This window comes from Poecile atricapillus, chromosome 16 (assembly GCF_030490865.1).
Source record: "Poecile atricapillus isolate bPoeAtr1 chromosome 16, bPoeAtr1.hap1, whole genome shotgun sequence".
Classification (NCBI taxonomy): domain Eukaryota; kingdom Metazoa; phylum Chordata; class Aves; order Passeriformes; family Paridae; genus Poecile; species Poecile atricapillus.
In genome coordinates this window covers 7,101,696-7,115,391 of record NC_081264.1, presented here as the reverse complement: position 1 = coordinate 7,115,391, position 13,696 = coordinate 7,101,696, and the positions used below count along the sequence as shown (strand labels likewise).

General features: G+C 42.9%; 1 protein-coding gene across 1 annotated transcript in view; it reads left to right on the top strand.

Annotated features, from left to right (window-relative positions):
* ZDHHC8 (zinc finger DHHC-type palmitoyltransferase 8) overlaps positions 1-13,696 on the top strand; it is a 113,197-nt gene that overhangs the window by 77,700 nt on the left and 21,801 nt on the right. Inside the window, exons 2-3 of the mRNA XM_058851729.1 lie at positions 8,375-8,496; positions 11,790-11,947. Coding sequence (XP_058707712.1) covers positions 8,375-8,496; positions 11,790-11,947 — 280 coding nt within the window. The remainder of the gene's footprint in view (positions 1-8,374; positions 8,497-11,789; positions 11,948-13,696) is intronic.

The window sequence follows — 13,696 nt, the reverse complement described above, 5'->3', positions numbered from 1 at the left end:
CATAATATTTCTTTACTTGTTTCTCTCTCTCTCTCATCACCACATACTTAAAATGAGCTGCCTTGTTTCCACTACACCACTATCTCATGAATTCAAATGCTGAATGTGTACTAGAAGTTCTGCCAATCTGTGGTTGGGGAATATATTGAGCAAGTGTACAAATCCTTGAATGCCAGTAGCTAGGATCACCTCAAGTGTGTCTGAATTAGGCTGCTGATAATTTGAACTTGTTTTTAAAAGCAACTCTGTAGCAGCAGTCCACCTTAGCTTTCCACATTGCTGGATTCATATGTGAATTGACAAGGATGAAGATAATAGAGAAACAGGAGAACGTCTTTCAGTCAGGGAGGGGCTATCCTGTGCTTTTTTCCCATCTTGGGATCTGGCAAATGCAATTCCATCTATCCAACAAAAACTTGTGTTACTGATTGCTGAGAGGTCTGGGAGGTCATGAGAGTCACTAGTGGTGGCCAAATAAAAGGTGTTCTTTGTTAATCAAGGAAATGAGACTCTGGTGGACTCAGGATGAGGTGATGTCCTTTTTAGCACTACTGTAGTTGGTGTGATGTTCATTTTATAGTTCTGATGTTTGCAAATTGGAAGCAGAAGTTGGCATTCCACATGGTGTTTTCAAAAATACTCAGAAAAAGTCAGCTTGTGTAGTGTGTGTCCCTTTCAGACCCTGTGAATTATCTCGTGCCCTCTCTGAACACTGGACAGCTGGACTCTCATTATTGCTGGAAGTGGTGCACATGGGAGCACAGACAGGGCAGTGCAGTCTCATGCACTGAGAACTCTGCTGTGTTATGAATTGTTGGTTCGTACAGCATCTTTTGGAGACAATTCTCTGATTGCCCATTTATCAAGGTTTCTATGGCTTGATGATTTGCTTTTGTGACCTTTGGAATGGGCTGGAAGTTGCTCAGCTGTTGCAGTACAGTGATGCTGGTGGCCAGCCATATGCAGACAGAACTACAAAGGAATGCTACTGAGTAGCAGTTCCTTCTTTTTCTAACCAAGTGGATTCAAAACTTCCAGTGTGACAGGGCAACTAGTGTCTCTCCTGCTGTGATTATTCTGCAGTTACTCCTTGTTGTCCTTCTCTTCTGTCATGACCCAAACACCACCCATACACTCAGCTCTCTTACTGGCTGCTGGAAAAAGCAGGGTTCATTTCCAGCTGCCCAGCATGGTACTGATAAAAGGTTGACGCACGTCTGAGAAGCCCTGGATTACACTTGTCCTTGCCTTTTCCAGCTTGTATGGCATTTTAGGCTTTGCAAAGTCCAGGATTGAAAAAGCAAACAAAAGGTGTTTGTCTCTGGATTTGTGTGCTCACCCCATGTGCCTGCACCTAGAATCTGCTCTGATTTGCCCAAACACTGGCAATTGGCTCCTTTCCTGAGAGACCAGAGCATTCGCTGCTGCTTGGAGTGATGCTGCTCACAGCCCATTAGACGCTTGAAGTGCCATGAAGACCTACTGCCTCACTTTGCTGTCAGCATCATCCTTCTCCTCATACAAAAACGTTACCCATGTGCTCTGAAGTCCAGCCTGTGTGTACCCCAGATCAGTGTGCACTGAATGCCTTCCCTCTGAGGTGCAAATGAAGAGCTGGGCATTTCCAGTGCTGCTGCACTAATACAGCATAATCCTTTACAAGTACATCAAAACCTCTGTCCTGGGCCTTCACATATGTCAGTAAGTGGAGACTGACTCTGAGCAGGTCCTTAACTCCCTGCAGGACAGTGCAGATTTCAAAGCAGTGTGTAGAGCAGGATTTTGCAGGGTTGCTGTGTATTTGCAGGTGAGCCCAACCCCTGCCTGCCCAAGCCCTGCTCTGAGCAGTGTATGAGTGCAGCTCCTGGCTGTAGCCAATGGCTTGGCTACAACTGGGGTTGCTCTTCCAGGTTCTTGGGCTTACAGCAGCTACTGAGTGTGCAGAGAGCATCTCTGCAAGGCCTGAACACTGAGTCCAGCCCAGCCCAGGTGTCTGCTGGCCGTGCACACGATGCAGAGTCACAGCGTCACAGCTCAAATAGCACGTCCTGCCCACTGGCTGCATGTCTGGGACGGCTGGACAGCTTCTGAACGTGAGGATGATGAATGTGTTTACCCCTGTGGTGGTCTCACTCAGATTGGCTTATTGGTATTCTTGTTCCTTCTCTGTTTCTCCCACATTAGTTCACATGACAATACTGTTTTTTCTCAAATGTTTGGAGACTGTAAAAAAAGGGAGGAAGGGAACATGATCCAGAGCTTTCAGGCAGCTTTGTGAAAAGGGTAGATTGTGTTTTACTTTGGGAGTGATGTATAGCCCGGATAAGATTTTTCACCAAGGACCATTACATCTCAAGTTGACTTTTTAATTGATTTAACTCCTCTGATCTGTACATTGCCAGACATGAGCCACTAGCCTTTGGATAGAGTCCAGAGTATAATGGAAAGTTCACTGAAACCCCATCAGCTCTTGTTAAACCTGAGTGAATTCTAGCCTAGCACATTTCTTGTGAATAATTAAACACAGTTAAGCAGGTGTTGGATTTGAACCTCTATCTCTAGTGTTCATCTGTATTTCAATGAGGAAGGGACTAATGAAATTAATGAGGTTTTTGGTGGTGGGATTTGGGGTGATTTTTTTGCCTCTTCTGATGGATAACTGCACCTGAAAACTCAGGGTGGATGTTTTGGTAGGTCCTTTTTATCACCAGCATGAGCTGTTCTATGTAGCTCCCAGTTCTCATAATTTACTTTTCCAGTATTCACTTGTCCTTTTCCCATTTTTTGGTAACATTTGGATTTGTTATCCTTTACTTTGATACCACTTTCTGTCAGTAAAACTGCTATACTCACAGTGAGAGTGTACTGCTATGGCAACGATGTATTATCTGCAGTCTTGCCAATGAGTAAGATGTGGTGCAGAAATTAGTTCACTTACCAAAATCTGATGTGCAGAGGTGAGCAAAGAACCTGGCAGTCCAGAACCTCCTGCTATTTTCACAAGACCTGCTGTTCTGTTTCACATTGGTTATGACACTCACATAAATTCTCTCCTGACTGTTTCCAGTGATGCCTTCTTAAACCTACAGATGTCTCAGCACCTTAGAAAATATTTTTAGATGTACAATAATCTTCATGCTGTCTTTGATAGTGAGAAAAAATGGAAAATGAACACTTTTTTTTCTTCCATTACTATTCCAGAAAGGTACTTTTCTGTAATTTCAGGGTAGGAAAAAGCATATAAATAGAAAAATCTCACCCAGACTGGCAAATGTGAGAAATGTGTTAGATTAACACTGCTAAAGACTAAGAGAGCTCTGCCCTTCTCTGCTCTGTGGTGCAGACTGGGCCATGCACAGCCTTCAGGATGTGTCTTGCACCTTCTCTGTCCCACATACAAACTGGTAGAATGGTCTTTAAGGTACAGTGTTTACATCCAATTCCAAATCCTTCTAAAACGTGGGTGTTCAGAATCAGTCAGTTGACAGCATTTATGTCCCAGCTGCTGCAGTGCTGGTTGAAGAGGACTTTTACCCTGTGGACCTGTCCCTCCTCTGGTGTGTCCTCTCAGCCATCCTGGCTGTTGTGCCTTACAGGGTAGGGCAGCTTTTGGGTAGCCCAGGATGTTGGTTCCAGCTCCCAGGGCTGATGTTAGAAATGTTAAATCTTTGGTCGGATGATTAGAAATTGTTTATATGGATTTTACAGTGAAAACATGTTCTTAACAGTCAGGGTTTGGCTAGAAACTCTTGGAAAGGAATCAGGGATGGGCTTCTACACTCTTTGGTCATTGTTTGAAAGTTTCCAGTGAAATTAGTACTTATTCTTAGTCAAATTATGTTTGCTTGTTGACCCCTCTTATCTAATTAGTCCCTACTTCACTGAGCTGCTTCTACTTGCATGCACTAAATCAGCTATTCCACGTTACTCTTTTATCACTGTAATGGTGCCATAAGTACATTTGAGTTAAGAGATGCTTTCTTTTGCGTGTTATAACCCCATGCCTTATGATTTGTGGAGAAATATATCATTTTGTTACGCATCAGCCATTTGAGGCTGAGGGGAAGGATGTGTGGTAATCTCAGATTATTACTAGGTGCAGCTGAGCAGCCAGTTACACAATTTTGAGGGTCTTCTTAGTAGGTGTGGATAATTGTCCAAAGTCTGGATGCCCATGTCTAGAGGATCCCACATCTCTGTGTGCTGTACAAGCAGCTTCAAGAAAGGGCAGGGTTGTAGCCTCCTGCCCCATGTCCTGCTCCTTGTCTCTGGCCTCCAGACATGTGCACACATGTGCTTGTGGTGCTCCAGGCAGGCTGTAAAATGAACCACCATTGTTTGTGGGGTAAATCACAGACCCATCCTCACACCACGGCCCAGCAGCAGGAGCCTCACCCCTGCCCCGTTCAGGGGAGGCTGGTGGGTGCCTGGAGCTGCCTCCAGGGACACAAACACCACAGCCACCAGCCTGGCCCTAACAGAGATGCTTTAAGGCTTTCAAACTCTCTGCCCTGCAGTGGGGAAGATGGTCTGACGGGGTTTGGTCTCATTTGCAGAATAGGTAACTGTGGTGGCCAGGGGGAGTAGGTGGCTTTTGGTGGCTCTGTCATTGGTGGCCAGTGTCAGAGTTCTTGGAATCCTGGGCTCTATTCTCTGTGGCCTATTGTCTCTCTAACCATGTTTTAATGAAAAATACCAAATCTTAATTTAGAGAAGGATTCAAGAAAAATGTCCTATTCAATTACTTAATTATAGGTGAACTATAATTGCAAGACACAAACATGTCTTGCTACAAAGCACCAGGCAAAAAAAAGCAGAAAGGATTATTTGTTGTTTAATTTAGCAGAGGAAGGCAGCTGATCATGCTAAGTCTATCTGACACCTAGCAAGTTGTGTGATCCTATTTGTTAATCTTTTTAACTTTCTGTTTTATTAGGATAGGGTTTCAAGAGCAAATAGGATAAATGAGATTAAATCTGTCACCCTGAATTACTCTCCACTGAGTTATGAACAGAATCACTCTGTGTCAGAGAAGTATAATTATAAGGGAAATGCTGCCTGTGTAATTGTGTGCTTTGTTTGGAAAAATTTGAGATCCGTAATTATCCCCAGTGTGCCATGGTGGCTTGTGCTGGCTCTGAATTTCTACAGTAGACAAAGCCAAGGAAAGTTTCTCTTTGGAGCAGCCCTTGACTCAGTGTGGCTGGTACCTGCAACAGTAGCAACATTACCCTTCAGGTCTTCTGGTTTAAGTCAGGTTTCCAATTAACTTGGAATAGGACACACATTGTACAAATACTTTCAGAGAAAAATCTGGTGGTGCTCCATTGGAGGATTATACACTGGTCTTGGCTCCATTTAATTCATATAGCCCTATAAAAGTTGTGCTACCCTTCCTGCTGTATAATTCCACTGTGAGATGAGTTGAAGACACAAAACTGTAGCCTCTTGAAATTTTGGGTTTGCCAGCCAAAGAAAACTTTAAATCATATGTGCTGTTTGTTTGGATTTGCAAGAACTTCTGTTAGGAAAAAGGAAAGGAAAAGTTCAGTTATATTTGTTTCTATATAATAGGCATAATTGCTGCTGTAAGTAGATCTCCTGGAAAGATAACATACACAAAGTAGAAAGAAACTCACTACAGGTCCTGCTTCAACACTTCTGCAGCTTTCTTCTTGAGGCAGAGGGGCAGAAGCCAGGCTTTTACATGATGGATTGGTGATAAAACAACCTGTTAGGCTCAGATTAGAATTTCTGTTATTTTGCCAAAAATTATATGTGCATTAGTGGAGAGGGGCAGGGAGGCTGCATCATTTCGGTGAATCCTATTGGAAATTTTATTTTCTTTTTCAGACCTTTTTACAGTTATGAGCCAGGACTTGATCTCCACATCTGTTGTTATTGGCCAGTCTAGTTTACAAATGAGGCCCCTTTTGTCCCATCTAATTTTATGTAATCTGTGATGCTGCATAACAATTCTGGGAAGAAGAAATGGAAGGATTGTGAACTGACCTTGTGGCTAGTATGTACAGTGACTCACTCTGTCCTTTATTTCAACTTCTATGAAGTCTTTTCAGATACACTGTTTACCCATTAAATGAGCTGTGCAGTTTATTCTATAGCTAAAATTCTTCCTGATATTTTGATATATTTTTTGGGAACATGACAAAATAAATCACAAATGAGAATGTTAAAAAATGCTTACATTAGTAATCTGAAACAGTCTCTCTCATTATAATCTTGTTCAGAGTAACTAGTTAAATTTAAGAAAGGGTTTCCTGTCCCTTGATTTGCCAACCTACGTGACTTTACTGCCAAGGACATCTCTCCTCCATGCTTGACAAGCAATGGGTAACTTCATAATCTTTCTCTGTGTAGGCAGTTACTTCATGGGAAGAAATTAAGTCAGTCATGCCCATTACTGAATCTAATTTTACTATAATTTAGAGGGAAGAGCTCTTCCCTGAGTAGAATTGATTTTATAACTGCTTACTTCAGGATTTATTTTGCTTTCCTCCAAAGGATGTGGCAGAAACTGTTGTTGGTGACAGGCCTGCAGCTTGCTTGGCAAGGTCACTGCAGCAGCACCTTTCCTGGCAAGTGAGAAACTTGTGCCTTTGGTTTTCAATCATCAGCAGCTGCTCTGAGGCAAACTGAGCAAGGCAGCAAGTTGGTATGACCTCGCTACTTGTTGAAATTCCACCTTTTGGGAAACATAAGGTTCTTAGGGTAGGTATCTCATAGGGTCAAGCTATCTTTGGCTGATTTTTTTTCCTTCTCCTTTAGTCAGCCTGGAGGTTTGGCCCTGGCAAAAGACGTGTCTTGCTCATGGCTTTACAGTTCATTCACCCTGGGTAGGACTTGTCCTTCTTTTCCTCACTCCAGGCTGAGTGAAGCACACACAAGGAAAGGTCCTTTTAAAAGCAGTTTGCAGCGGTGCAGTGGTAAAGCCCAGCTGTGAAGAGGTGGGGAGTACGAAACAATCTCTTTTTGCCTGCCCACAAGGAAATGGGAGACGAAAATGTGGTGACTTTCTAACATTGGCCACAAGAGCATGTTTGACAGTGTCCCTTGAAGGTCAGTAACACCATTCTCAGCTGTTCAAAGCAGCTTATTGGTAGCAAACCCAGTGCAAATTCATGGAAGAAGGCTGCTTGCTTGTTGTTGTTTTCTCCTTTTTTGCACAGGCTTCAGCCTGGCAGACAATCAGATCCAACTGTAGATGTAATGCAGGCAAAATACCAGAATACATGGGCCAGTGTGTGATTTATGCTAACAGCAGCAGGCGTTGCTGAATGCCTGCCTGCTCAGCAGCCTTGGAAGAGTCCTTGGCCGTCAAGACACGTGGAAATCTAAGGAGCAACTCAGTGAGGGGTCTTTTTTTCAATTACATACTTTGACCCACATTCTTCCTTATTTATATTTGCAAGTATGATGAGATTGATCATATTTTTATCCTCAGGGCCCCTGTAACACCAAACCTCCTCCTGAAGACAGGAGAAACACATTTGGTGGGGTGTTCATAGGTTGTGAATGGCTGAGTGAATGCACACTGTTTTTTATTTGGTGAAGCTGCCTGTAAGGCAGGCTCTTTTCTGCCTCATCATGCCCTTCTCTGCTGGTGGGAAGTGTTCTTTGCAGTTTGAACAATTTTCCTCTAATTAACAGGCATTTCCCCATCCTCTTTCCAAAGTCTCCTACTCGTTCTCCTTTACCCTTTATGTTCAGTTCCTCTCAGCCTCACTGGGTAAGCAGCAAATCTTTCTGGTGCTTCTGAACATTGTTCACATGGCATATGCCGTCCACTTTCTTTTTGATACTGCATTTTCACATTCTGCTGACACCTGCAAAGCCCATGCTTGGTCTGACAAAACTTTCCCCCAAGGAGAGGTTTTGTAGTGTTGGTTCTGAGTGTTGAAAACCATGGAAGCTTAGTGAGAAGCGAATGTGATTCTCATTGCCCTGGCTTTGGGGATCAGTGGTTTGAATCCTATTGTGCTTTACACCAGGGAAAATTGAAAGTAACCCCAGCCGCAACAAGGCTGTAGAGAAGGTAACAGAAATGCAACAATGGGATGAAGCTTTTACAGAGAGTAGTAAAACGCCAGGTTGCAGATAAGGCAATCGGCTGGCAAAGCCCTGTGAGCCCTGTGAACAATCGGTGCTTTCTGTGCTCTGGAACAAAGCAGCTTTACAGAGGGTGTTGCAGTGACCACTGAAACTGGCTCCGTGGAAATTTCTGTTGCATTGCAAATTCAGCCTTGCTGCATGGCTGGGGGGGCCCAGAGTACTTCTCTGTGTGATGGTAGTGAGTGGGAAGAAGCAAAGTGTTACAGCTGAAAGAGCCCTTACCCATAATTTTTCTTCTCCACAGGTGCCCCTGGTTGACAAAAGCCATCTCCCCAGCCATCCCAGTGTACAATGGGCTCGTTTTCTTGTTTGTACTGGCAAACTTCAGCATGGCAACTTTCATGGACCCTGGAGTTTTCCCACGAGGTAACAGAAATGGGAATGTTGTGGGGGCTGGGGAGGGGGACATTGAAAATCCAAGCCCAAGGAAGTGCCAGGTGGCCAAACACACAAGATTGATCTTGTAGACTTTATTTATTTCTTTACTATACTTGACTGTCAGTAGGGGAGGGATGGAAGTGAAATGCTGGATACCCTCCAGCTCCCTTCTGAGCTCCTGGGTGTCCTTGCACTTGCTCAGACTAGCACTCGAGGGCTCAGGGTTGTGTAGTACGGTTTTCCTTGGATAGCTGTCCTGAGTGATGTGATTTTGATTGCTATCCCCTCTGTCATGCTGGCACACTGGATTTAAGTCACTGTCTTCGCAATAGGTAGCAGAGCGTGGCAGAGGGGAAAGGCTAAACTTTCTGAAACAGTTTCATCAAAGCAGTCCTTCCAGAATACCTTAAAAGAAATGCAGAAGCATTGAACACTAGAACAGATAATGATTAAGGTTTGCCTTAGAGTGTCTAAAAATGTGTACATTTAGAAAAATATTCCTGCTTAAATTAGCACTGATTCACAGCTGATTAAATAGGGTAGAGATCACTCAGCTTTTGTAATGGGAACCACAGTGCAGCTATCTCTTTTAACACATCCTAATGAGAGAATTATCACCTCATTTTATCTGTCTTCCAATAATTATTCACATGCAGTTTGCAGCAGAGACTGCTCTAGGCAGTCTGTCTAACCCAATGGATCTGTGCTGTCTGCAAGCTGTGCTTCTTCACCTCTATTCACCAGATTCGGTGTCTATTTGAGATTGCTACCCGACAAGAACAAGGTACCAGTCCTGCTGGCTTCCCTGAATAGCAAGGCCAGATTTCTCCAGGTAGCAGGGTCTAATGATGAGCATCTCTCTGCCATTCCTCTCAGCTGTAGCTTCTGAACCCCTGATTACGTGTTGCAGCACTCCAGTTAAGGAAATGACTGCGTGTAAAGGCAAACTAAGGCAGAAGCAAGATTCTGTCACTTTCATACGATCAACTGATACAGTGTATAGGTGCTTAAAGCTACAAATGCTAGTGATTTTCAAAAGAACTTATGCAGGTGGAGTTTTAAGGAGTTTCCTGGACTTGTTAGTTTCTTTATCTCAGCAGAGATAGCAGTGGTTAATTAAACATTAAACATTCTCAGTCTGAGAATCCAGTGTGTTTGTGTAGGGCAGCTCTCTCAGAGCAGAGCCGGACATCACCAGGGCCCAGGAGTGATCAGTGCTGAGTGTATTGTCAGTTCATACCTTCCTTTGGGCTTCTCTAACTTCCTTTTGCAAACAAGTTCTTCATTTTGACTTTGCATTTAAGGAAGAAACACACAGGGAGATCAAACAGAAACTTTATCACCGTCCCTCCCATCCCATCTCCCTTTACACAAGGGAGTCGGGAGCAAAGCAGGAAGGAGTTCCTAAAGTTCACCCCTCTACTGTCTCTCACTTCATTTGTGGCCTTGGCTGTGCCATCTCTGTGCTGTGCCTGTGCTTTGTCAGGAAGATGCTGGGAGCAAGGGGGGAGAAAAGACATGGCATTCATCCTGAGAGAAAGTAATGGAGGAGGAGTTTAGATGTGTGAAGGAAGCAAACTGATAAGGGAGAAGATGGAAAAGACTATAAATACCAGTGCTAGGAGGAAAGAGGAGCAGATGTTATTTCAGATCACAAGTGTGCATGTGAAAAAAATCTTATCACCACCCCACGCCGCCCTCAGAGCTGCCAGCGCAAGGAGTTCAGGAATTGTAGGAGTGTCTTAAAATTATTACACAGTCACTGTGTTTGCTTTCTACTGTTGAAATTAGGTTTAGTCTTCTTGGTTTTCAAGCTTCTTATCACATTTGTAATAGTTAGGAATTTACTTCAAAACCAAAATAACAATAAGCAGTGCAAAAACTGAGACTCTAATGAAATCATACATTTCCTGTAAGGAAGCCACCAAAATTTATTAGAAAAATAAGAGACTTGGCTGCTTCATGTCAGTGGATCAGTGTATGAGAATCTGTAGTAAGATGCATTCCTTTGTCAATGTATTCTTCTGCTCAGGTCACTAGAAACTGGAAATAAGCACATTTCCAGCTATATGATATGAGCTTACAGGTCTTGCAGATAGAACTTGGGCTACAGAAACCCAGCTTGTTGAAGAGGAGCTTAATCAAACTTCCAGATCTGTTATTCATTTTTTTAAATATTCCTTTTAATTTGTTTGCTCTCTGAATCTTTCTGGTATGAATCAGGATTGGCTCTGTGTGAGTGAATTTCTGGTAATACACCAGAATGAATGAGTAGGAAAGGAAGTATTAAGTAACTGAAATTGGGGCTGCCTTGAAAAATCTGATTTACAGTCTAGGCTTAGACTGGCAACGTTTTTTGCTGGCTAATTATACCAACAACAATTGGCTTTCAGTATTTTTGATGTGGATCTGTTTTATACAAACTCTGTGCTTGAATTCTCTAAAAGGAACATGTTTAAATGCATGTAGGTATGTACAATGTACAGACTTTTTGTCAGCATAGTCAGATTTTTTATAAAAGCTTAAATGGTTTGACTGTTCCAGTGTCTTGTTTTCATCTGCCCACATGTATTACACAGCTTGGGCAGGTTTATAATGGTATTGGAGAACCTACAGACGGTATTTATAGAAGTGCCTAAGGGATTTAGTCTGGCTCTCTCTAGGAGTCCCACTGACTAGTTTTGAAGGAAAATTATAGGGAATGGTGCCAGTACAGCACTCTGCTTCCACGCACAAACGTTAATCCAGAGAATACTCTTGCAGATAAATACTGTAGCTGAGCCAGATCCCAAGCTCATCTAAGTGAGGGGAGAAATTCCCTCTGAAGTCAATGGAAATTGGATCGTGATAACATATCTAGAGAAGATTTAATATAGAACTGCATGACAGTAATTGATGCTCCGCTGGGACAACATTATCAAATTCTACCTAATTTGGAGCCAGTCAGCCAATGCCAGCTGCACTATAATGTTTAACCAGGTGTTAAATAGATGTGAACTTCTTAGATTTTCTGTCAGGAGGAAACAAATGGAGATCACAGGAACCTAGAATGATATCTTTTCTTCCCAGTATATATTTATCTGTTACAGACTGGGTTTTATTTTGTGCATTTATTTTTAAATGGACTATTTTCTTAAACAGAGGTGAGGAACCATCTGTCCTCTGCATCCTCCCCAGTAACAGGACTGTGCAGTGTCCCTGTGTCCCAGCCATTGACAGGATTAGCTCTTTTCTCTTTGCCCTCTGCTACCTCCACTAACCCTCAGTTTTGCGTTGAGCAGCAGACGAAGATGAGGATAAAGACGACGACTTCCGCGCGCCGCTGTACAAGAACGTGGAGATCAAAGGAATCCAAGTACGGATGAAGTGGTGCGCCACCTGCCACTTCTACCGCCCGCCCCGCTGCTCCCACTGCAGCGTCTGTGACAACTGCGTGGAGGTAACCCTGCTGGGGCTCAGGGCACTCCGGGCTCTGCCACGGGGCTGGCCTTGCACCTGCTAGTGGAAACAGGCGCTTGGGTTACCCCAGTGTTCCAGCTCTTGGAAGTTCACAGCTGCGGCCCCGTTGGGCTCCCACTGAGCAGTACCATTTGAAGCACAGCCCTCAGTTATGTGTGTTACAAATGCTACAATTTTTGTAGCCAGCAATAATTAAAATAAAAATTTATAATGCTGGCTGCGTCTTCCTTGAAGTAGCTGAGGGATTGTGAATGTAAAAAAGGGGTGAATGGGAGAGTTGATGCGGAGTTCAAGAGAGCAAGAAATTCAGGGTGAACCATTTAAACTTGTCATATGTGAACTTAAGGCTCATCATTTAATTTGGAGCAAACTGGTGCCTACCTTAGTGGACAAGCAGAGAAGCCACAATGGTGTGTGAGTTCAGGACAACCAAACTCTGAGTTCAGCAAATGGTTCTCCAGTCAATGGAAGGAGCCCATATTTGATTCAACACCCCAGCTCAGAGCTTGAACTCATTCATATTTCTAATGTTGATTGCTCTGAATTAGGGGACTTTCTTGATTTTTGATACCCTAGGATCTTGGTGAGTCACACAGGATATTTGAAAAATAGCCCCTGAACAGTAAGATGTGCTTTTGGGCTATAAGCATTTCCCAGACATATAGGTAGGTACAGAGCACTGTATTCACAGCAGTGTATTGCCATTTTTTATTGCTGAGCTAAAAATTCTACTGCTAAAGGATCATTTCTGCTGCAAAGTCTATTTTTTTTTTCAAGAGTAATATGAAATCTTTAATATGTCTAAAATATATTCAGCTGTGCCATTAAAATGAAAGGAATTACTAATCAGGAGGGGAAAAAATACCAGAGTCAGCTGGAATTCTGTATACACTACCTTTGTCCTAATCCTCTTTGCCATAAGCAAGGGAATAGAGAAAGCAGCACAGTTATAAGTGAGAGAAAGGCTGCCTGGATTTATCTTGTGTCAGTCATATATCTAAGTTAAAATTATCTGGAAGCAGTGCTGTGCCTAGTAACCATCGATAAATAGGACAAGGCTGTACTGTTTTGGAAGGCTTTAGAAGGATGTGGGATTTTAGAAGCCTGAGAGTGAGGAGCTGCCAAGGTCCCTGGGTTGAGGGGAGTAGCCACAGCTATTTGTAAGTTGTGACAATTTGTTTAGACTGCTGTGAATTGTTGGATAGAGCTGGATTTTTGGTAGGAAGCTGGAATTGTACATTCCTAGTTTTAAAACATAAATGTTTTCACTAACTCAAGATCCTGAGGATTGTTTAGATGATGGTAAATTCTCAGTTGTCCTATGGATTTTTTTTCTTCCACCTTCCTGGTGGTTCAGCATAAAAATTCATTTTGAGGAAATGAAGTTTCCTCAGAAAAAGATTGCCCAATGCTCACTGGTATAAACACTTAAAGTTTCATGCTGATGTTAAGCTTCCATGGGAGTCAGTTCTGCAGCAGAAATGAAAATGGAGGGAATCCAAAAGGAACTGCATAAAATAGCAGAAGGCAAGGTGACTCTGCCTAGCCCTCAACAAGTTCTATTGATAGTCAGGTCAGTTGAATGTTCCCTATTGTTCAAGTGCAGAAGTACGGTGCTCTGCTTGTAATTATATTATTACTGCTGTGGAGGAATGTAGGTGAAAAGTGTTAATGACTTCTGAATCAATAAATCATGGCCTTAAACATGTTTTATTGATTCTTGTGATGC